Source organism: Acanthopagrus latus, chromosome 4, assembly GCF_904848185.1.
Source record: "Acanthopagrus latus isolate v.2019 chromosome 4, fAcaLat1.1, whole genome shotgun sequence".
Taxonomy (NCBI): domain Eukaryota; kingdom Metazoa; phylum Chordata; class Actinopteri; order Spariformes; family Sparidae; genus Acanthopagrus; species Acanthopagrus latus.
Window position 1 is genome coordinate 20,783,284 of NC_051042.1, and position 25,371 is coordinate 20,808,654.

At 41.5% G+C, this 25,371-nt stretch overlaps 1 protein-coding gene across 10 annotated transcripts in view; it reads right to left on the reverse strand.

The window, feature by feature from the left end:
* Positions 1-25,371, reverse strand: part of sbf2 (SET binding factor 2) — a 110,304-nt gene that overhangs the window by 3,109 nt on the left and 81,824 nt on the right. For 7 of the 10 annotated variants that reach the window (XM_037094731.1, XM_037094729.1, XM_037094733.1 and 4 more), the window contains 21 exons: positions 24,657-24,928; positions 23,432-23,604; positions 23,080-23,153; positions 20,575-20,770; positions 19,850-19,977; positions 19,104-19,279; positions 18,856-18,989; positions 18,048-18,252; positions 17,436-17,632; positions 17,082-17,222; positions 15,032-15,115; positions 12,301-12,375; positions 10,736-10,914; positions 9,906-10,082; positions 9,307-9,408; positions 4,498-4,683; positions 3,322-3,448; positions 2,789-2,916; positions 1,038-1,262; positions 844-951; positions 558-748 (listed from right to left, as the gene is read on the reverse strand). In XM_037094731.1, the coding sequence (XP_036950626.1) occupies positions 558-748; positions 844-951; positions 1,038-1,262; positions 2,789-2,916; positions 3,322-3,448; positions 4,498-4,683; positions 9,307-9,408; positions 9,906-10,082; positions 10,736-10,914; positions 12,301-12,375; positions 15,032-15,115; positions 17,082-17,222; positions 17,436-17,632; positions 18,048-18,252; positions 18,856-18,989; positions 19,104-19,279; positions 19,850-19,977; positions 20,575-20,770; positions 23,080-23,153; positions 23,432-23,604; positions 24,657-24,928 (3,278 nt within the window). Of the gene's footprint in view, positions 1-557; positions 749-843; positions 952-1,037; positions 1,263-2,788; positions 2,917-3,321; positions 3,449-4,497; positions 4,684-4,713; positions 6,492-9,306; positions 9,409-9,905; positions 10,083-10,735; positions 10,915-12,300; positions 12,376-15,031; positions 15,116-17,081; positions 17,223-17,435; positions 17,633-18,047; positions 18,253-18,855; positions 18,990-19,103; positions 19,280-19,849; positions 19,978-20,574; positions 20,771-23,079; positions 23,154-23,431; positions 23,605-24,656; positions 24,929-25,371 lie in introns of those variants that run through there. The other 3 variants (XM_037094727.1, XM_037094728.1, XM_037094734.1) reach the window with 2 other exon arrangements.

Consider the following 25,371-nt stretch of genomic DNA (forward strand, 5'->3'; position numbering starts at 1 on the left):
ATATTGACAAAGACAAAAACGGAGCAAAATCACCAATAACTATTATTATCAATAAGACTAATATCGCTGTATTTGAGGACAATAAAGGAGAGAAATTTAGTATCAGTGACCATTTAGTAGAAATAGTGAGTACTACAATATGATTTATGGACAACATGTCAAACAGATATAACGGACTAATGGTCGAAAGCATCACAACACTTCACTGAATGTTGAGTGTCTCTGACCCACTTCATCTGTTTAAACTTTCGTCTGTCAAACCGTGAAGAGGAATTAAAAAAAGGATTCACATAAAAGTCGATTGTATTTTTTATTTGTCCAGTTCGGAGGAAAATATCCAGATATTTGAGCCAAGAGACTGTACTTTAACCCTGCGGTAATTGTAAAATTACACACCCAGAGTGAGTTTAACAGAGTACAGACAATCCTCGCAAACATGACACACAGCATACCACAGCGCTGACTCATCTGCCAAAACTGGACCGGCCCCTCTGCAGCAGCTTTAAGAGAATCAAATGTGAATATTTGTTCCGGCGCTCAGGAAGTTCACGACCCACCTGTTCTCCTCGCTCTTGGGGGTGAATTGGTTGTAAAGTGTTGCAGCGCGGCGGTTGATCCCGTTGGCCGTGTTGGTGCTGCGGTCTTCGCCCAGCCCGCCGTCTGGCAGGTGCAGCATGGAGCGGCGCTGGAAGGCCTGCAGGCTGGACGTGGGAATGAGGCCTGAGAGCGTCACCGACTGTTTACGGAGCTGCGAAAAACACAAGACACCATCGTCTGAGTGGGAAAAACACACACAACATTTCAAGGTATGTGACATGTCACCACCATTCCTTTGAGACGCACATTTCCTTCTTGCGCGAGGTCTTCCTGAATGCTCATCCGGACTCTATCCAGAGTCGTCTGCCATTTCTCGGGGGCCTGGTGCAGCTCGCCCTCCAGCCTCTCGATGTCCTGCCGACGACAATGACAGTGAATGTGACGCGTGACACAAAAACAAAACAGGATAAAACTTCAGATCAAAGTAACAAACTTCCTACAGCGAGCAGCTTGGTGATGGCGTCGGGCTGGGCGCGGCTCACGCTGCTGTAACACGGCCACACGATCCTCCTCTTACTGTTGGACAGCGTGTCAACTTCCTCTGAACTGTCCGACCTCACCGCCATCGTCCGCCAGTCGTAACAGGGCCCCGTGGACAGAGTCTCGTCCGTGAAGAAGTCCCATTTGTTCAGGCTGGGGATGCTGATAGAGGGCTTCAGGACAACCTACAAAACAGAATCATTTTAATAAGGATCAGACGTAAGCTGATGGAGTCTGTTGTGTAAATTACAGTATAAAAGGGTTAAATGTGTGTGAGGTGCATTTCCAACAGGTTTAATCCGCCCCGTGACTCTACAGAGAGCCACTTGTAGGTCAGCGTTGTGTCTGACGGCACGTGATTTTTCAAAATAAAGAAACAGGATCCTCGCATTGATTTGTACATTGCTGTGACCTGAGAGGAAACATCAGAGATCATCTATCAGCTATGTCCAAACTATTCCACAAAGGGCCGATGTGGCAACAGGTTTTCTTTTCAACCAAGCAGCAGCACACCAGACCTGACTCATTAAATCAACTTATCTCAATCTTCAGAAAGTTGATTGTGTGCTCTTGACTGGTTGGAACAAAAACCTGCAGCCACACAGCCCTTTGTGGAATAGTTTGGACATGCCTGATCTACATTGAGCAAACAAGGCTGAACCCAAAACCAGGGAACTTCACTGTCAGGAAACTGGTGGAAGGCAGAGGCATTCCAGAAAATAAAGTAACTGTAAACATGATCTCCTGAATCTGAGATATTTCTTCAACTCTGATCATGATCATACATCAAGTAAGAAACGCCCTTTGGATTCTTTACTAACAATGAAAATAGACAAACGCAAGCTCCTCTGTCATCTCAAGTCTTTATCTGCTGTAGCTATTTAATGATTATAATACAGGAATGATTAGTGACCTAATTTGACAACACAAAGAGTTTGTGTGCCTTCGAAAAACTGCTCAACTTTGTAACACAAACACAATTGGACATCGTCTTCTTTAGGGCAATCTGAAACCATCTCACTTGGTCACATGAGGTCAGCACCAACGCTCGATATCTGATCAATACTTGGAGCTGATTTTTGTTCTGTATATGTGATATGCAACTGTACCATTAGCTAAACCTGTTAAAAACTGTGACAGACACCGAATCGTAATTTGGGTTGAGGTGGAAGAATTCTGAAGATGCTTTTTAGTACCGTGGTGCTGAGATACAAAAGTATTTAATTAATATATAGTTAAAATACCAAAACAAATCAACAGTATTTATCATGTTGAAAGTTCACTCTCAAAATAACGGTATTTGTTTTAATTACACACTCAAGCTGTCAAATCGATCTAGTGCAGTAAAGAGTACAACATTTACATCCTAAGTATGATAGTACAAGTCAAAACATAAAAATACGACCTCAAAGAATCTCAACATTATACTTTAGTACAGTACTTCTGTAGATGTGCTTGTGTTCCAGCACTGAATTTGTCAGTGACACCTGAAGTAAGAAACACAAGTAATCATCATAGGTGAAGTTCTGGTTTGACAAAAATCGATCCTACCACACATTAACGTTGTTCATGTTTATAATCACAGCCAAAAGACATGTTTCGTATATTAGGAGTTGTATAAATAACAGCACATCAGTATAATTAGCAGTCGTAAATGAGTTCAACCATGTGACCACTTATGTGAGAACTGCATTCGGACCGAATCACTCACTTCGTTTTCTGCAGGGCTGTACAGGTAGTTGAAGAAGATGGGACTCCTCCTGTGCATCCTGTTGATGCAATCCCAGATACAGATGCCTCTGCGGGCCTGCTTATCACCTTTATCCTCGAACAACAAGCCTGGAAGAAACAAAGCGGAGAAGCTGTTGGGCTGCACAGAAAAGCTGTAATTCAAAAAAAAAAAGCTTTCCGTTATATTATAGGATTGAAAAGGAGGTTTTGGCTGGACAGCCAGGCCCAAACCCAGGGAAATATCTGTGAGTATTTTCAGTATTTTTCAGGCTTCTGCTGTTATTTCAGAGAAGGAAACATAATTTATGAGCTGCATTTAGTTTTGGGAACTCTTTACTTTTTTATTACTTAAACTGATATTTTAAAAGACATGAGATAACTTAGATTAAGTGCTAATTTTGGCACAGTAATCTTTCTAAAATGTGCCTGGTTATATAAAAGTAATTTCCTCAGTATAAAAAGAGATCATTATATAAAACAACCCCCCCCAGGATTAAAGTGGAGGACACTGACCATGCTCCAAGCGCTCATAGTCTGAGTCCAACAGGAAGTTCTTGAAGCGGTTAGAGATGTGATGATAGGCCAGGAACTTCAGATAATACTGATTAAACTCAAACTCCAGAGGATGTTGTTCCAAAATCTGTAGAGACACGAAAAGATGGATAAAGACAGTCAGAGACAGTGAGAGAGAGAGAGAGAGAAGGTCAGAGTGTGTGTGGGTGACAGCTGGATCGCATCCTCATGACCAAATGAATGATCAGAAACAGGAAAGAGCCTCTCCTGTATTTGTGAGGGGCAAAGGTCAGTGGTATCATCACCGCCAGACACAATCCCGACTGAGCCAGCAGGACTGCAGCTCCATTGTTCCCGTCCAGTGGTGTGAGGATCCAACGACAGAGAAGTGTTGAATATTTGAGGCCACCTGGGTCTACTGGCAAAAACAACAGCTGTTTTGGAGATGAGGCACTTCTATTTTCAGCTCTAGTCCGAACCCCCCTCACCACCCCTGTTTATAGCACTCCAGACCCCAGGACCCCCGCCAAACCGTCTTAGCTGCCAAGCCTACAGTTTCAAAAGACAAATGCAGAAACTATGTGTTGATGTAAGTGTATGGGAGTGGATCTGTGCGACCCCAAGGGGATGCAAAAAAAAAACCCCAAAAAAACCACGACATTCTCTGCAGTTAGCATTTCAGAGCCGACACAGCTCTCTGGACCTCAGCTGTACGAGTTTCATTCATGACTCCCCCACCCTCAGTGAAATCCTGAAGCAGACCCAAACCCTTCCCAGAGACTCTCAATCCCCAAAACTGCAATTTTCCACATGCAGCTCTAAACACGCACACTGCAATGTGAAGAGATGCTGAAACACGCGAGCACAGGCAGCTCGGCGCTGAGCACCGGGTTCACAGACCATCTGGGCAGCAGCCTCCCTGCAAACTCTCTGGTGCAATACACTGTCAAAATTACACATCCAGCATTGGGAAGTGCAAAACTAAACCAAATGTATAGATAATGAAAGCTAAATTTCACGCCTTCTTCGCTCCCTCGCCTGTATGCTTTTGAGGAATGTGATGACTTCATGAAGACGGCATGAGAAGTGGTTAGCCATGGAGGGAAAGTGGAGGGAAGTCACGTAATGGGAGGGCAGAGACGCTCGACTGCACGGCGCACCGGTGTAAAACCTCACCTGGTGCACACAATCCAGGAACTGCAGGAAGATGGGCGTGAAACCGCTGCCCTGGCTGCTGGGACTCAGGTTGCTCCGCTGGCTAAACTTGTGGCCGAACGATAGCCACTCTTTCTCCAGCAGCACCTGAAAACCCTCCAGGGTCCGGTAGAAAGGATCGCTCAGCAGCTGCACCAGAGACACCACCTGCAGAGAGAAGAAGAAGAAGAAGAGGGAAGTTCCTCACAGCTCAATTCAGTCAATTAAAAGTACTGCTCCTCCAGGTGAAGAGGATTGATGCTGTTCAGGAAATGTACTGATGAAAAAGTTGTGACCTCTATTTTGAGAATTAAAGAAAATGTTTTTGTGTTCACTGACATTAAACAAGACAGTGAACAACTAACCTGACCAATGACAACTTCTTGTCTGATGTTGTATTTGTGCTACTGTCACATTTCTAGAATTGGAAACCTGGTAAAAATGTAAGTACTAAAACAGAAAATAAACATTAAATAAACATGCACATTTTCTGATGGTAACTTCAGCAAAACATTGATATGAAGATTCTTGGAAAACTGATTTTTGGGCGGCTGTTCTGATAATGACTTTAAATGCACACCAGGTCATTTTTCTCGTAAACCCTTTTGACACTGCACAAAAAAACATGCCAACATCTGTGTTTTGTCTTTAATGTGAGCTGACACCGCAGTAGTCAGAGGTGCTCACTGACTTCAGCTCGGGTCTTATTTTCAGGCGCGATGCTACGAGTGCCTTGAAGTTAAGACTTCTGCCTTGTTAATAAATAAATCCATCTCTGTTCCAGCAGTGCTTGAACATCGTTCAGTTTGTGCTGAATCTGAAAGACAAACCGAAGTAAAAGGTGTTAAAAAAGTAACCACCGTCACAGCGTCAGTGGCTTTCATGTCATCACCCGAGCGCCGCCAGCTACCTGATCTGAACTGCTCATGTGCAACTCTGGACAGAGATTAGAGAGAAGTGAGAAGTGAGATCTCCTTAGCAACTTCCCGTTATCAGCTTCAGAAAAAACAATGGGTCTTATTATTCGAAAAATGTAAGGCAAAGTTGCCTTCTGGAAAAAGGAAAGGTCATATCATATGCCTACTTTTAGTGGGTTGACCTACATTTTAAAAAATATAAATGCACATACACCCCATGCTGCAAAATGAAATGCATCCTTATCTTGAATAATATGACAGATTTCTTCTCTGGGTTTGAACCATTCAAAAGACATTTTTGCCCGTATGTAAAACATTTCATCTACTATCTACCACTTAAGACGAGGGCACGTCAGCTGTTTCATCACCTCTGTGCAGAGTTGTTTTGGTTTGTCATGCGTGATTATGATTCAGCACACATTTGTGCTTTAAAGCCCGTAAAAAAGCTGAACATAACGATCCGGTGATGACCCATCTTCAAACAGAACGTTACACTGATCATCTGCTGTCAATTACATTTATATAACATTGCAGAAAAAGTCTTCGGGCACACTTGAGCTCACTCAACAAAACACCAGTTGAGAACCACTTGTCTACACATGCAAATCGCTTGGCCTGCTTCCCTGCCCGTGTCTCCTCCAGCCCAAGTAATGAGCCCTGACGCGTGTGGAATGGGCGAGAAAAACAGTTCATGGCTTCCCCACAGGGTTTAAAAGAACATCCACCCCTGAGTGGTAGAGAAAGCCCCCTGCAACCCCGGCACTGGAATAAGCTCACCAGCTTATTGTGAGACAACAGCAGACGGAGGAGTGGATTTAAGAAAGAAACACAGCACGAGAGAGGAGAATGGAGGACGAGGCAGAGGATGAGAAACAGAAAACAGGGTTTAGAAAGAAAGCGGAGATGGTTCTGCATCCTGTCTGCTGGGTGTCTATGGACCGTGGACAGAGGCAGTAGAGCCAGAGCATATGGAGTCCATTTGCCTGTGCGGGCTGAGCACGACCTGGCGTGATGGAGCCGGTGGCCCGTGGAGAGAGATGCTCCGGGCTGAACACGTGCCTGGCATAAGGGATCCACAAAGTGTGCTTTTAAACAGCAGCCCAGGGTTTTACAAATCCTGTAAACACATTTGAAAGACACGCGCTTGCAACACAAACATGTGCACGTAAAAGAAAAAAAAAAAACATTAAAAAAACGGGTCAACATGGAAAATATGAGCTCAGAGAAGAGACACGCGATGGAACGCTGAATTCAACAGCAAATGGATACTGACAAATGATCAGGATATAATCTGATCTTTTGTTTACATGCTTCAAAATCAAAACCGTGAAGTTTCGTGATTGGAATCAGAACAAATACGTAAGGCGTTTCATTATCTTGCCCTGCGTAATCGGGGCACCAGTGACAGAACTGGTTAGAAGATGAGCAAGAAAAACGGACCATTCAAAAGAGCAGGTGGGGTGTCTGTTGAAAATACATTAAAATGTTGTTGTCAACATTTAATTACTTATAAATTAGTTATTTCTACATTCAATCTCAGTATTTGACACTGGCCATCTGTTGAGCATGGTCAGGGCTGTCAGTGAGCATCAGTGGCTCGAGTTGAGGTGTGTTCGTTACCACTGGCACTGGACGGTGGCTTGTTGAGAAAAATAGGTCTGATTGGCTGCTCAGGAAAGTGTATCAGTGCATGAGAGCATGAGGGCATCTTACACATTTAGCATGTTTCCCCCTCATATTTCTCTTCTGACTCCTCACTTACAGAGAGCAAAAACTGTTTTTTAGGTAGCCTAACTGTTTATCTTAGTTTGATGGAAATCTTGAAATTTCATTTTAGACAATTTGTTAAATTTACTGTTTAACAGTAAATCAATCAGCTCACAATACGTATCTCGGAGGTACAGTCGCAAAAAACGGGGTGTATATCAGCAATATATCACATTTTGTTATCCCCTGGTTTTGGTATAGGCCCGAACAGTCGAGTATCAGTCAGGATCAATGATTAATTGTATTGATATTTTAGATTTTTTTATGACTTGTTATGACATGTTATGTTGTTATGTTACCGAGTGTTTGCTGATCTACACTTGTGTTGCTCTGGAAAAAATATGTAGTTATGTTTAAAGTGTGAGTCAATCTAATTTGAATTCTATTCTTTTCTTTAATTATAATCAAAGAAACCAAACTGAATGAAAATAACCTGTAAGAGTATTTATAAATAACTGGGCCAGATAAAATCCTAACATTGTGATGTCTGTCTCTTATTGATCTGAATATATTCTATATAATTTCCCATTTATTAAAGCATTTAGCAGACACCTCTGTCACATGGTTTTCACCATAAATTTGTAACCACCCCTTGTGCAGCTCTGTGAACAGGTTCAGCAAAGTGACACCAACAATCAAACTAAACAGATATCTATAAAAAAAACACGCTTCATCTGATGTACTTAGGCTGCACCTGGATCCTATTTACATATTTTTATTTTTATTTTAAATAATTAATCAATTTGTCTAATTTCACCTTCGTTGGGCTTTTTTAAATTTGTTTCACTGTGGTGTTGTTCTTGTGTGCTCATTTTTAACATTAAAAATATAAAGATAAAAACACATCGATAAAAGTTAATGGACAAAAAGTGATTCTAACAATTCGATCGTTTGCCAACATGCAAGTTGCGCTTTCATTAAAATGTGGCAAAGGGCTCAAGCTTTGCTGTTAAGTTCAGAAAAATGCGATGTGAATCGGTGTGCCCTCTATTACAGATATTCCAGAAGACGAGACAGAATCACAAAACTAATTGAGTGCCAGGAACTCTGATACATCATGGAATACATCATGCTGCTTCCCACTCAGGTTGGTACTTTGTTTTAATGAATTAATGTGGTTGTTTTTCACCCCTGTGGTGTGAAATGTAACAAAGATCCCCTGCTGGACTCGTACCAGGAAAGTTGTGGTTACACACATTTAACTATTTCTTCCTTATTCCTTTGTTTATGGGCTTTCAGGTGCAGAGGAGGCCTGATGTAAATGACACGTCTCCTCTATTCTCAGTCATGTTTTGTCTTTATTAAGATTTTCTACTTCTGCCAAGTGTAAAACCTCAAGTATTTTGTAAGATTTATTATTTTGTTTTTAATTTCCTCTATTACCCTTCAGGTGTTTTAATACACCTACCTACATATTGAAGAAAACAGGCCAAACAAAACTTAAAGAGGTCACCCTGTGCTAATTTTCAGGTTCATACTTTTATTTGGGGGTCCTAGAAGAATAGGTTTACATATTATATAAAAAACAAACAAACAAAAAAACCCCCAAAACATTATTTTTCTCATTATTATGCTCTCTGTTTCATCTACAGAGTGAGATATCCAGCCTGTGTTAAATCTTTGGTGAGAGTTGCACATGTGAATTACTTAATGGGCAGGATGTAGCCAATCAGAGGCAGAGTAGGGTGGGTCGTACGGAGCAAGGTAGTGTGATCTAAAATGACGCCGCTGCGGCAGTGGCAACTGTATGTCTGCTGACTGACTGGAGTGCAAACATTCTATGATAAATATATTAAAAAATATATTTATAACTGCTGCTACATAGTGACGCACATAAGTTACGGTAGTAAAGGCTCAACTACAAACCAGGCATCTCAGACAGTGCAAGAACAATGTTTTTGGTAGGAGAGAGTAACTGCCTTTGCCGTGGGCTTTTTCACTTTGCAGACGGTTAAAAAGCACCAAAAAATACTACATAACATAATAAAGCAAAGGAAAAAACCCAAATAGCATAATATGACCTCTTTAAAGACCCATGTTAAAACCTCTACTCGACCATGTCTTCATATTTGCATTTATTTACATATGCTTTATGCATTTTTCTCACTTGTGTAGTAATGTCCCAGCCGTCCTCCAGACTGAGGAGAACAGATGATCCGCTGTCCAGAAGCTCCACCAGAATCAGTGCCAGCTGCAGAATCTTGTGAAGCTGTGGGAGATCAACATATGTGCATGTGAACACATATACACACACACACACACACACACACACACACACACACACACACACACACACACACACACACACACAATATTCCTCTCTGTAAATACATCACCATGTTTGGTTTACTGGTAAATTACTTTCTGAGCACTGCTTGTTGGCTGTGAAGGGTTTCCCACAGAGAATATGATATGTCTATGATATGTTCAATGTAAGGACAAAGGCTGCAGGGGGTCAATCAGATAACCAGCATGATAAGAGCTCTACTGCTGTCCCATTGATGTGAATCTGGTTCCCTTGGGAAAATGGCTTCAGAGTGGATTTATTCATTATGTGAATCTGATACACAGGATGAGCAGTAAGAGCTGACTGCTGGGTCGTTCTCACACAGTCTTTAGAGTCTGACTCTGAGATATTTATGAAAAAACAAATAAAAAAAAAACCCCGACAAACAAAAAAACAGGGCAGTTTGTGTGTCTGTGTACCTGCAGCAGCCATTCAGAGTCCTCCATGGCTTTGAGGAAGGAGTCCTCCGAGTCAGACGAAGTGGCACTGGGAGCGCAGGCTCTCAGCAGCTTTTTAAAAGAGGCTTTCACCTGCCGCGTGTCTGCGAAGTCCACCGGCACCAGTTCACAGTTCAGAGAGGAGTCCACTCTGAGGCCCTGTCAAAAGAAAGCACAGTGTGAGAAGCTGAGCCATGACATTGTTTACCAACACCTCATTAGTAAAAGACTTGTATAACTGCTTATTTTCAAGCCTGTTTTTCATTAATTATTCACTTACATAACTAATCACTTGAGGGAGCACTGCTGAGGTCTCTGATGCTGCTGTGGCAGATAAAAGATCTTCAGTGCAGCTTAGTTTTCATTGTGCTAGACAAATCTGTGTGCACTTGAAAGTTGGATGTAAGTTTGGCAGTGGCAGCTATTGTGTACAAATGTATAATCTTTTGTAGTTCAACAGAAAATCGGGGCCATTAATCCTTCTTTTACAAAGTTAAAATGTTAAATTTTTGGCAAAATTGTCTGCAATGTGTAAATTAAACAAGTCGAAGATAAAAAAAATGGTGTTCGACTGAAATACATTATACCCCTTTTTGTGAATATCGGAAAAAACCTCTGAATATAATGCAAAAAATCAAAAAATGGTGCTAAAAATCAACACAAAGTAGACTTGATGGCAGTTGTGATAGATTAATTGCACAGGTGTACCTGAGCAAGTGGCCACTGAGCGTACAAACAATTTGCTCCAATAATTCATACGGTAACAAAATGTCCTCTCAGCCGCCATAGACCAGCTTTCATTTCTTCCTCACCCTTAAATGGGACTTTTCTCCAAAGACGTAGAAGGCAGCTTGCTGCTTCAGGAGCTGAGCCTGCAGACTGTTGCTACCTGCAGGGGGAGCCAGATCCTTCCCTGCCAGTCTGGAGCCCACGTCTACTGTCGCTGGGTGATGGCTGAGTCTGCTGCTGGAGCGCAGGCTAGCCCACACACCTGCCAACACACAGACAAAAACAAAAGTCACACACGCAGGAGCCGGCCTGTTCGAAACGCCACTGATGTACATACGCTGTCAAACAAACTAAGACTGAATGATGAACAAGACACGACATGCGAACAGGGTTTACATGCACAGCAGGACAACAGAGATTATGTAAAAAAAAAACAAAAAACTTCATTCTCTCAGTCCACCAACAAAGCAGTGGCCTCGGTGGCTCAGATGTGTAGAGATATTAGAAGCAGAAGTCGTTGGAATTTTTCTTAGCAAGTCAACAAGTCTACAAGCCATTTCCCTGAATACCAGCATGCAATACCTTCCAAACAGCATGAATCACTATCAGGAAGGACATGATTTTTCACAGTAATCATTTTCAGTTGCATTTGCATGGCTGTCACAGTGCTACTAATGTCAGCTTCTGTGACCGGGGCGGTTATACAAGAGCTATGGTCCAAATTACATTACATTCAGATGTCTAGAAATCCTTGCACTCACCCAAAAAAATTTAAAAAAAATTAAAAATGCAGTCATTGTCTTCTTACCCCCATTCCATGTCGTAGTCCACAAAACATTTCTGGAGCTTCACAGCAAAACAGATGTGCAGTATTTTCACAAACAACTGCAGTGGATGGGGGCTTGCTTTAAAAAGTAAAAAAAACAATGTGAATTGTCTCTTTACATGATCCCCATCTTCAGTTGTTTAGGAAAAAGCTGCGACGCTGTTTTTCTGTGAAGATCCAGAAATGTTTTGTAGACTAAGGAACTTCACCCGACTTTCCATCAGTGTGACGGTGAGTAGATAATTACTGCTTTTCGTATTTGGGTGAGTTAATACTGAAAGTTTGAAAGCTGCTGCTGACGTCTTTCAAAGATACAATGAATAACTGTTCAGACCTGATAAACAGTCATCACACACAATAAGATGATTTTTGTTTAATATCAACTTAATCCTTTCCCCTTTGTGTCACATTTACAGAACGCTCAAGCAGTGTCCATTACTCTACAGGACCAGAGGGGTCTTATTTTTGTGTGATTCATGACCTGTCTGCCATGACAAACAGCTTCCTTTCCTCTTCAGTCTGGACGCGGCTCTTGCCGGACCACAGTCAGCTCTGCTGAGCCAACACATTAACAATGGATGCGGCCACATAAGAGCAGCCACTTTGGTTTGTGAAAAACCACAGCTCCCAGAAGAGCAGCCACAAAGTCAGCGATGATTAGTTCTATGTCTCACAAGGTCTTTGTAAGGGGTTTGAAGCACAGTGCAGTGGCGTACGTGACCTGGTTAGTAAGCAGGTTACGGAGAGGGGAAGATGGATGAAGCTTCGGAGGATGCGTTAGAAATGGAGGGCTTGGGGTGAAAAGGGACAGTTTGACTATACCTTGAGGGTTGACTCTCTCCTTACTGGCAGGTTTTTGGTTTGAGTGAGTGAAAAGTTTATCTCTGTACTCAAGAACTTGTACAGGAGGTAGAGAGAGAAGATGAGAGCAGGGAGAGGGGCATGAAAGAAAAAAAAAGTCAACATCATACAGACATCACCACCTCCTACCCTGCTAACCATTAACCGCAGAAGAACAGTCATGCCAAGGCAGAGTTAGGGCCTGTGTCCACATAACGATTCTGACTTGAGAGCATATAAGGCAGAAAAAAAGGTTTTGTCACAACTGTTCTTTTTCAGACAACCAATTACATTTTAGATCAGACAGGATGAAAGAAACAGAAAAGCCCATTTGTTGGAGCAGATCAGCTGGTGAACGCTGTGCTTTTATCACCCTGCACCGTAAGCTTGCAGCGTTTTTTTCCTTTACTTTGTCTTTTACGTCTCAAGCCAACTGCCAGCTCTTTTCTGCTGGGAAGAAACGTTATGTGAAGATGGGCCCTCACAGCTGAGAGTCAAAGATTGGACTTGTTCACATACAGTGACAAAATGAAAAATGTATTTTATAAATGATCAAAGAGAATGATTGTCACAGCATGCATGCATGATTGTCCATTGTTATGATTAATGGTGTGAAGACCAAGAGCCAGATTTATTAAGTGTTTAGTGCCAGTTTATCAGGCACAGATGTGACACAGCAATGGAAAAAATGTGACGTCTGTATCCAACAGGTGCACCAGACTGGAGCCACAGTTTGTCATTTGTTCTCTCTTTAGGCAGAGACATGTTAACAGAGGCTGACAGTGTGTTCCCGAGGATTTACGGGGGTCAAGTAGGGTTGTGGTGAGAAAAAAGTGTTTTAGCTGAATTTTTTAACTAATTTTTTTCAGAAATCTCAAACAAAGAGCAGCACAGCACTGAACTAGCTAGCGGGAGAGGTCCACTGTATTACACAAACTTACTCAAATAGTAAATATCACATATTTTCTGGCCTTGGTAATCTCAGATAAATCGCACATAGTTTCAATTGTGCCACTTTCCGAGTAAATCTGGCTCAAAATGTAACTCCTGCCTCCAAGGGGGGTGGAGGATGTGTCAGTGATAATCCAGCACTTTAAATCCACGCACTCTGACCAGACTGTGTGATGAAAAAAGGGGGAACAAACTCTCCCAATATTCTGAATAATCGAATGTGATGTGTCCTCCTTTTCAGTTAGCGAGAAAAATGCTGAGTCAGTTAAAGACATGCTTTCAGCTTTGACCTCCATCTGACTCACACCGCTGACATGCACCGAACACCAAGCACAACAGCTTGCTGAGACAAAACGCTCGGTACTGATGGTACTGAGTTCACATTCCAGTTAACACAGTCATGATGATGTGTCAACTTAACAGACAAAATGTTTTAAGTGATGAGTGGTTTTACATTTACAGTACAGATCATTGCGGAACACAACAGGTCACTAGGGCAAGGTATCAGGGCAGCAAGTTCCTGAGACAGAAATCCTTCAACTTTACATAATTAACTGATATATAACTAAATGTGCAGCACACACGTACACATTTAACATTACATATAACAACTTCAAAGATTCACTTTGGGTTCAATTGCTCAAATTACATTTTAGTACAGTTTAGGACTTGTATCTGTCCCACTGTTGGATTCCATTGATTCAGAGGTTATAATTTCAGTATCTACAACAAATACTGTATCTCCATGATATCAGTATTGTAATATCACAAATATTAGGTTAATGTTTGCTAACATTCAGGCATCACATTCATGGTATTATAATGTAAAAATCTTCAGCTTTTGATTTAATGTAGAAAAAGCTCTTTTTTAATATCAACAAAATTAATACCACTGTTGACATTTATTACATACTTTGAACATTAAGTGTTGTTAACCTAAAGCAGGGATGCCCAAACTTTTTTTTTTATTATTTTCTTGACAGTGTTGTCAAGTGCTTGCTCATGGGGGAGATGCTGGGTCTCAAGGAGTATGCTTTAGACCTGCTCAATTTGGAAAGTGTCTTGAGATTACTTTTGTTATGAATTGGTGCTGTACAAATAAAGAATGACTGATTGTATTGTATTGTTAGGATGCAGAATGGCACCATTCCAACTGATCCCAACAAGAACAACTTAACTGACTGACATCTTGTTCACAATGTCACTCTGCACTCTGATTATGAAAAATTGATTAGTGATGTTTAACATTTAAAGAGCTTTTGACCTCACAAAAAATAAAACAATATCATTCTTTTGAAATATTTTATTTTTTACATCTGGTCGGCTAAATTAAACTTTGTGGAAAGACAACTTCTGCCGGGGGACCCGGACCCCTACACTCACAGTAATATCATGCAATATCCTCTGAATGAAAGGCATTCTCCCTCCGGATGTCTGTCACTTAGCTGCATACTTTTGCCTTCAGGAGTTCTTATCTAAAAGTGTGTTATTTGAGTGCCTTATCACGTTGTGATGACACAGTTACTCGTATTTCTAAAACGTTGGCCAATTTGTTTTATGATAAGATGGAAAAATATGTGACCCTGGTAGACCAAGAAGAGAGGGGCAGAAAATCTACAAAAAAACAAGTGTTATTATCAAATGTGTGAGAAAATGTTTATTTTGATTTTCCCTCAGTGATGCTATGATGCTAAAACACTCACAGGTCTGGTATTTCATATTTCATCCTGCAGCAGGAAGAAAACAAGAGGAAAACACTCACCTCCTCTGGTAAAGCTGTTTGAGAATGGGATGTCTAAATGGACAGGAGTCATCTTTGGTATCCTGGATGTCCTCCTGTCACTGCCTGAAGACAAAACATTCACATAACACACAGGAAGTTACAACGAGGGTGAGATTAGGAAACAGGCTCAGGAAGGGTTTTTTTCATGCGGTTTTGCACCAAATCATGAAGACGACGTGCATCCCTACATCTAGAAGGGAAAACAAAACTGATCACAATGATAAGCTTGACCTTTTGGCTCCTTTTTTACTTATTGAAAAGCTGCAGAATTAAAATACAAGAGCCCTTCATCTGATTTGAGTCCTCTAAACACAAGAAATATGACCTCCCTGTATGTGTGTGCATGCATGTGAGCATCCAGAACACAGCTCGAGTCCAGTGCATGTGTATGTTTTCCAGTTTGCTCAGGATACAGGCAGGAGGGGGTGAAGTCGGAGGAGATGGATGAGCTTAGCAGTGACCCGCAGGTTGTCTTGTGATTCTTACATAACCTTTTATTGTACAAATTTCCTTCCAAATATCAGATAAAGTATTTCTCCCACAGAGTCCATTTCTTTCTCTCTCACACACACACACACACACACACACACACACTTATTCACACACAAAGATAAGTAGGTGAAAAATAACCGCTGACCAGAGCAAACAGAAAAGGGAAGAGGGATGAGAGAAAAAACAGAGCTGGTCTGGACAAAAATAATTCTGCATAATGCAAATCTGCAGTTTTTCTCTTTATCAGAAGAGGTGAACTCTGCGTGGCCTCTTGTCCCTTACAAACAAACTGAGGTTTTTTCCCATGGTGGAGCCCAAGACCATCACACAGCAAATTCAGGTCAGTTGGGAGCACAGGCGGCAAGGTGACGTAGCTTTGGTGTGAGGGAACTCAATGCCCACAGTCAGGCCTGTATATTGCCTCCCTGCGTGCTTCTCCAATCAAACAGTTAAAGAGTAAACATATTATGTTTGGAGAGGATCGTACGCTTCTCAGTCATGCATGCTGCCGATGAGAAGTCCTCTCTCCTTAAAACCCCTGGCACTGATGTTAAAATGCTTGTAAGTTTGTTTGTTTAATTGCTTCATATACTCCTTCTTTCTCATCTTTTATTCATTGATGCTGCTACTTGGCTTTTCATTCTTTTGCCTTCACTTAGTCCAAAAGATAATTACATTAAGTTACGGTCAGGGTAATGCTGTGTTATCTCATATCTGTGTTATTATATTTTACAGCTTTTTACATAAAAGTAAAAACTGTTTGCATCTACATCCTTAAGTCAACTGTTTATGGTAACTGTCCAATCAATCAATGCTACCATAAAATTTGAGCTCAACAATGGAGATTGAGAGGATTTAGAAACTAAAGTGCTGATGGTGTTTGGCAGTTTTATTATCTTAAGAACAGTTCATACAGTTTACCTTTTCTCCAACATAATGTGAATGGGCCTTTTCCTACTTAACCAAATTCGCATTAAATATGTTGTTGTTATCTGATGAGTGCTGATGGGAAGTGCACGCTTATGTGTTTGTTATTATCCAAAATTTGGTCATATTTATTGGAAATGTACGTGATATAAACAAGTAAATATGGCAGCTTTCCATATGATGTGAGAATGCCATATGGTTACACGAGTTAGGGGTCAACATACTTGAGAGGCTCATGTGAGGGCAACAAAACCATCTGCTCTGTCTTGTTTTAAAAGACCTTTCACATGTTTGACACTTTGACTTGTAAAATACGTGCGATAACATAGATGGCAGCATTACATTCAAGTGCCACAGTTTCAGCTGCTACTGTGAATGCTAGTTCAATGGCGTGGTTTAGCTGGACATGCAGTCATTATTAGTCCTTCAATAAAATGTGTACTTTACCTGTTTTGATAAGCCAGACTTTACTGTTGCTTACTGAGCTCCAAAGACTCAAAAGTCACAACAATGTAACACATGAATTTGATGTTTGAGACAACTATGTCTTGAAGCATCAACAAATAAACAAAAATAAAATCTGGACATGATGATCGATGTTGCAGCGTACCTGGTGAGAGGCCTATGAGGGAGCGGTTGGACAGGGTGTTGTTTCCGTTCATTTTGAAGTAGATGGGGATTGAGTTGAGGATGGCTTGCAGATACTTCTCTTGTTCAAGACTACTGGATGAATCCGAGGACGAGGCAGGAGCTAAAGGGAGAACACAAAATGTTATTAAGATGACCATCATTTAAAAATTAGTTCAAATCGCATGTCACATTTCAAAGGAAAAGCTGCACAAGTGGGTGAGAAAAACCACAAAGCTACAATCGACATAAGCTAGATAACATTAACAAGTTATTCCAGAAATACAGAGAACAAGTGTGTGGCTAACTAAAACTCCAAGCTGCTCTGAATTCACACCTGTTGAGGAGGGATTCTGTGACTTGAACAGTCCCACCACACTCTTGCCGTGGAAGCCTCCTGAGCGGAGCAGCACTGCTTTCGTGCGAGGATGTTTCCAACACACGACGGGCAGACGGTTGTGCCTGTAGCAGCGGGCCACTTTGTGTAAACTGCTGTCCTGCACTGACTGAGGAACCACCAGCAGCCCTGGGTAACTAAAGGGAGAGAGAACATAAATTTCAAACACAAAAGTATTGAGAAAAAGAAAGATGTCTACCATTAAAAAAAACTCTGCAAGGCAAACTGTTCATACAAAATAAAAAGGCCTGCAGCTGAATAAATGGCCTGTTGCAGCCAAGATCTGAGTGGGATAACGACTGTATTCATCACAGCATGTGTGTTTTTGTACAACATTGACTTGTCTCCATTGAAAAGTCAAATTTCTGTCTGCCAGGTCAGGGAGGACTCCCTGCTGGCCTTTTGCGATACTGAGGCTTACAAAGCTTCCGGCAGGGATACAAATCGTGAAAACAAATATCCTCAGCACTGCTGTGCTGCGATTAGAGGAATCAGTGCGGATCAGCAGGTTTCTGGACAACACTGAAGGTATCCAGCCTGTGAGGAGTGTACCTGCGGCAGAGGGAGTAGAGTCTGTTCACGGCTGTGATCCTGAACTGCTCGCCTGACTTGGAGCGAGATGAGCTGGCAGTGATGGTGCCCAAGCCCAGACGCTGGTAGTCACGGAAACAGGACTGCTCCACCAGCTGCTCCATGGTGGACTTCTCTGAGGCTCGCAAGGTGCTGCTGGGCGGCGGCGGCTCCCCATCGTCTGATACTGAAACACACACACACACACACACATATTAGTATTTGTGATGTCATTTCTTTGAGAATTTTCAAATGTTTCATATCCCTAAAATCTGTACCACCTGAGATAAAGGATTATCTAAGCCAATAAAGCATTATAAACAATGAAACTAATGAAAATGTCATAAATTAGACATTCACTAAATAAAAACACAAACATATGTGTTCTCAAAGATTTCTAAATGTAGAAAGATGAAAAACAAAACAAAACAAAAAAAAACACTCCATACCTTATTTGAGCTATGTAAACATAGTACAGAGGTCTTTCGTCTGCAACAGAAATGTTTCCCCAGTGCCTACACTGGTAGTTTTGGTTTCTTGCTCAATACACTCAGAACTACAAAATCCACTATAATCAAATCTACAAAATACACCATGCTTAAAACTTGGCTTTCTGCTAAAAAAACAATAACTGTTGCAGTTATAATGGTTTTTATCTTTAATCTTTTTAAGAGATCATGTAAACAGCGATCCCCTGTGGCTAGTTGAGAGTTGCCCGAATAAGGTCAGTTTATGTGTTTTTAAAGCTTTTACTTTATCTTTTGTTCCCCTTCTGCTTCATTAATCTCACTTGAAATGTCATCATCTTCGTGCCAGGTCATTCTGCTGCCTCTGTCGTTCTTCTTCAGTGTGGTCTGGCTGCCACGGCCCATGGTGATCTTTCCGGCCCTCTTTGCTCCCTTGACAATAGTTTTGGACAGTGTTCTTTGAGGAGCACAAAGCAGATAGCAGCATGAGTTACTGTGTACAGTTTCAGAATCAAAGCGAAAGGTTTGTTTTAAATTCTAGAGGAAAAGCAAAAAGCAATAAACCCCAAACCTGAAGCCAGTGTTCCGTTCTTTTTGCTTTGGAAGGATAAGCTGAGGTGCTGTTTGTCCGGCTGCAAAAGCAAAGGAGGTGAAGATGGACTGTGGGTAGCGGATCCTCTGGAGGTGCTTTCTGAAGATCTCCACCATCTCTGAACTCACCTCCTCATCAAAAGCCACTTTTATCAACTGTAAGAGATACAAGTGAAACGGAGTATTCAAGGACACAAGCAACCAGTCAGACACAACATCTTGAAAAGCAGAAAGAATCTCAGTGGGTCAGAGATGTCTGTTTGTCACTGCTCCTGTTTTACCCCCGAACAGTTCTGCAGCTTCCACATCTAAAAGATAGATTGGTAAAACAGCTGATGTAAGGTTTCCAACGCACACTCACATTCAAGTATGGAAGCAAAACAAAACTAAAGAGATGTCTACATAGGCCAAGTGACCTATTCTGCCACAAAATGGCGACTTTCATCATCTGTGTTAGTATAAAGATAGGAATGAACCATAAAAACTTTTACTGCAGTATGTCTAAAGACCAAAAACACATGCTTGGCTGACAATTGCTTTTCTCTTTGATTCTAAGAACCAAGAACATGTTATGAAACCAGACAGTGGGGTTTCAAAAAGCCTCGCCATACTCATTGTAATGTCAAGTGTTAATGCCAGAATCACACATGATGCTTCCCCTACATCATCACTGCGAGGAGTTGGTGTAAGCTAAAACACACTGCATCGTGTTGCTTTAGTGTTTACCTGGAATGATGCAGAGCGGAGCTGCAGGCCTTCCTGCATGTTCTGCTGCAGCTGGTTCTGGATGCTGATCTTCTTCTCTTTGGTCAGCGTGGACACTGGGAAAGCTCTGATCACTGCCTGCTCCCCCACTGGACACATGTAAGGACAAAGATCAGCATCAGATTATGGATCATCATGTGACTGACAAAACACACTGGACCACCTACTATTAACTTATTTTTTAATCATGTTTTCACCATTTTATGCTTTGGGTAACAGCAGAGAAGTGACGGGAGATGAGGAAACAGAAATGTGGAATAACATGCACAGAAGATCCCTAGCTGAATGCTGACCAGAGGTATTTCAGTTTATGTTGCATCTTAATCCCTTGACCACCAGGTTGCCACAACAATCAATAACTTAAATGGTTTAGAAAGATCATTACAGTGATGAAGAGTATGGTATACCAAGGTAAAGTCAGCTGCTTTGAGAAGGCACTGTCAGATTGTTACTGTTAACTTAATTCACGATAACATGAGAAAATACATTCTACATTTGATTTTAAGCAGAAAATGATGTTATGGTCTTAATATAAGAGACTACATTATCAGATGAAAATTAGATGTTTCTTCCTACTGATAGAAAAAAAGGCATTTTATGTAAAATAAACAGTTATTTATTGATTAAAAAAAAATCAAACATATTTACCATAACAACACTGAAAAAAAAAACAGTGGTTTATTTACCCAGAGGATCATGGGGGGTGCCTTTGAAAATAATGCGGTATGTGGTGAGGAAGAGGGCTCCCTCTGCTGGCAGGATGTGTGGGCCCCCCAGGAGGCCCCCCGTGGCCTCCTCCCTACCGTCGGGGTCCAGAAGCACCCGCAACCCCTCTGACACCAACTCCTCCCCGGGAAGCAGCGCTGGACGCAGAATCTTAGGCTGACAGGAAAAGAAAAGAATAACACGTTACACTCAAGGACAGACGCACAAACTGTACCTGTCTATGAACACTGCCAGTAAAACGAAAAAAACAGAACAAAACAAAAAAAAACCCTTCACGTCAGTGCGGCAGATTTAATAAAAGCCAGGAAATCAATTAATCATTGTAATGTCAAATCACAGCACCGCATGACCTCAATGGACATAATTTAGCTTCACATGCACGTCAACATGTCATTAAAAACACACATCTTGCGAGCACATAAAGCATTTAAAGGCATTCTGAAAAACAAACTGGCCAACAAAAACAAAGTTGTTCTCTGTGGAGCCCAATCTCAAGCAAAAACTCACAATCTGTTTTTTAAGTAAAAACTCTTTCTGTTTATCTAATTTATGTAACTAAGTAATCATTTGTTTCCACTTCGTTTTTAAAATGTATACACCAACTGACATTAATCACTGTTATTCGTAGAAAAAGGCTTAATAACTCAATTCCTTAGCTTTTTTTCCTAGCGTTTAGTTCTAATGACTTGAAGGTTACATTCAAAATGTAGCATGTGTGTGTACTGCCTTTATTCTACCTACTATTTGAAATCATTTTCGATTATTGTCATACTGAGTTCCAAAGAGTTTCTCTCATCTAAGCATTTTGGTACTTTCTATTTTCTGTGGGGGTTTGTGATCAGTTTCTGTCAAAAACCCTCAAAGAAGAAGTTAATGTTGCTTCTGAAGAAAGAAGAACAGAAATACCCTACAATGGTGTTCACCACATTTCGGTGTTTTCTTAATGCAAGTGATAATTAACAAAACCCCCGAAACAAACACCATATGACCACAGTTTCTACCTTATGACCTGTAACTAACAACAGTTCCCTCTGGCCTCCACAGCCAGTCAAGAAACACTCAGTTGTTCCACTGTCACAAATATGAACGAGGAGGGACATTAGATCATTCGCAGCATTTCTCATTAAGGCCACAGCCAACCTGGGGGAGTTAAGTCTGGCCAGGAGATTATCAGAACTTCTTGCATTCGTCCTTGAATGGACAGCAAGACCAAGAAGAGAGTCCCTCTGCACCTCATTACTGCTGCGAGCTCTGCTTCTTATTCGAGCTGCACCTTAAAAATATTCATTGTTTTTCTTCTTTATGTCATTGCTACCATTACTACTACTACTCTGACTTGTCATGAATCCACAGTCAGTGTTGTTTAGTACTTTTTGGCATGCAGCTAGAAAGTCCAGGACGGAAGCTTGATCCAACCCATTAACATGTGAGAAGTTAAAGTACGGCAGAGAATCTGCCGAGACGGCTCACCATGAGCTCCAGGTTGCTCCCCAGGCAGCGCTGGCATGGTGTTTGTCTGTGTGTGTGAGCGTTTGCAAGAGCATGAGCAAAAGAGGAATTACCAAGTGCTGGCAGACATATAGTACAGCAGAGTCCAAAAGACCAACTCATAAAATCTGAAAGCTCGCTGATGACCTGAAAACACTGGCTCAGACTGGCACTCTGCATACAAGCTACAAACCAGACTGAACCGAATATGTGGAGATAACTTAGAATGAGCATGTTAAACCTTCAGTAGGAGAACGACAGAGTTGGACGTAGTGCTTTAAAATGAGTATACATCCATTATTTAGTATTAAGTATGCATGCAAGTCTGAATTTTCTCAGGTATCAACTGCCAATAAAAAACAAAAAGTACTTAGAAAGCCTACATATTTAAGGTGAATGGCATAAACAGTGTTTTATATTTATTATCATTATTTTTCAAATACATTTTTCATAATTTTCTTTCACCAAACATTTGGCGGGCCAAATCAAACATTAGGGTTGGCCAACTTGGCCTGCAAGAACCACTTTGCACAGCCCTGATCTACACTGATTAGGTTTTAATTTTTAATCATCACAGCCCACCAATCGATTCACGTTCTTTCTCCCAAGCCACTGATTTTAACTTGTGACTGTCTCAGGATTTTTAGACAGGTTGTTGATTGCACCTGAACAGAAATAAATAATATTTATTATAGTTATAGTTATCATCACTGTCTATCGACAAGTGGAGCTATAAACACAACATACAATTAATCAAAGTTAGGTTGAATTCCTAGTCATTTTGTATTACAAGTGACATATGTGTCATAAAAAGGAAATGTTGAATTAGTTGGTCTTATTTCTGGCACAAAATCTGTAAATTGTGTTTCACTTGAGCTAAAATATTAAGAATAGTACTAGAAGCATTTATGTTTAGTTAGAGAGATTTTACCGCATTGTACTTAAGATCCACCAGCCAATTGTAGAGCAACACTCACCTTCTGAATGGGAGGTAACCTCCTGCTCTCCCGGTGAACCGCCTCTAGAGCCTCCATCTGCATAGCTACGATGCCTGTGGGTCACAAGCTGGGGTCAGCTACCATATGTACACACACACACAAGCCCTGACACAGAGCTGGTACAGAGAAACACATGTTTATCCACACGGTCTTACAACCTAAGTGTGTATTTACAGATTTTAAGGTCATTTAACATGTCAGGAGTTAATCAGCTCAGCGGCCTCTGTTGCTATTGGCCTTAGCTGAGAATACACACCCAAGGGTTACTCTGTATAAAGCTGAGGGAATTAGGACAGCGGCAGACTGTGAATGAACACTGTGAATGCTCTACCTGGGATCATGCTGTGCAGGCTCTTGATGTGTTCCTGGGTTACTCCACTCTCTGTGCACACCTTGTCGATGAAGCGAGCTACGAACCTGACCACAGAGTTGGCCACGTCGCTGTTCTCTGAGTCCTCAAACCCGCTTTCTGTGTCAAAGCTCTCTGCGACACTACCCGCAATGCTGCAGAACACACATGATGACAAATTGAAAACGAGAAAGGTCGATCCACCATATCCAGGAGGTGATCTGATCTGAGAAATGAGAGTTGTGTGTTGACAGATTTGTATTTCAGGATGCACTGTGATAAAGAGCGCGGAGGGCGAGAGTGATATGCAGCCTGGCATGAGCAAAGTGTTGATGCCTGCATCTATTCCTCAGACTCAATCAGCCAGAACAAATGTTTCACATAGAGACGGTGACGCAATCTCCCCTCTGCAATCTCAAAGTGAGTGTGATCAGATCCAAATGTCCTCTGTGAGAAACAAACAAGTCAGGGGCAAAAACGAAAGAAAATTCCACAGACACAAATTCTTGGCTGCAACAGAATTAAATGGAAACATTGTGTTCTTGAAGATTTTTGGGGAATTCAATGTGAAATTTGGAACAAACAGTTTAATAAAGCCCAATTACTGCTGATAACAAACATTTAAATATAAACATTTTGTTTCTTTCTCTAAGCCTGAAATTTGGAACAAGAGCTTTTTGGCTGTTTTCCTTTCGATTCTAAGAAAAGACATACATGGGGGATCTTCCCAGATTTATTCCACTCTGCACGGGAAATCACTTCCACTGCTATTTTGTTTGGTTTGGGTGAGTACAGTGCAGTCCCATTAAAGACACCCTGAGGGTTTTAAGCTTCCCAACAGAAGTAAATGAGGCTCACTCTGTTTTGTTCAGTAGCAATGTAAGCCCAAAGGATGGATGTGGGCCGGAAACAGGAGAGCTTCTCTGTTCCATTTGGCTAAATAGGAAGGTATCATGTAGACTGTGAGCTTCCCCACATCCACCCACGTACTTATCATCACCTTATTAAGAGAACTACACATACTCCCAAATCATGAAACCTTAACTTGTGGTTTCCTCTAGATAAGAATGATCGTTCTACCTTACGAATACTGAACAAGAAAAAAGTGCATTCTGGTATATTCTGTGTTTTGATCTTTGTGGATAGTAAAGACACTACAAGACAGTGAACAGCAGTTAATGTCATCTCTACTCTCTACTCTCCTGACCTGTTGGTGACGATGCTGTTGCTGCCGCTCTCCCAGTCAGCGACAGGAGTGTTGCGCAGCAGCTTGTTCTTGCTGGTGTCCAAAGGAACCAGCAAGTAAACCATGAGGCTGGCGTAGTGAATGGCCTGGCTGAAAACAGTGCTCTCCTCATTCTTCACCAGCTCCTGCTGCCTCTCCTTGCTCAGGCTGGGCCATGCACGCAGCTGCTCTGCTGCCAGGTCCATGGCCGTCTGCTCCTCACCTCTTTCCACTGCAGGTGTAGTGACTGCATCCTGGAGTGGTCAGAGCAAACACATGGAGCTTGACAACACATTTGTACAAATTCAGTGATGTCTCGATAGAGTATTTTGTTGGCAACAGAGTGTTGATAGATCAATCAGAAAATTGTTTTTCCATTCAGATTTTTTTTATTTGAATATTGTTGAAAATGTATCCAGTATTTCACAAATAAAGAAGTATAAAAAAAAAATATAAATATTAAACGGATACAAACACTAATATCTGTCTGTCCAATAAACCAAATGTCCATCTCCCTAGCAATATTCCCAAGCTAGAGGAGGTATGTAATCTCTCCAGTGTGGTCTGGGTCTATGTTTGGGGTCCACAGGCATCCTGACATGATGCCAATGATGCCCCTAACTGGCACCTTTAGTGGGCTGTAGTCCAAGCTCCTTTTGCATGTCGGAGCTCTTCACTCTATTTCTAAGCCTGATTA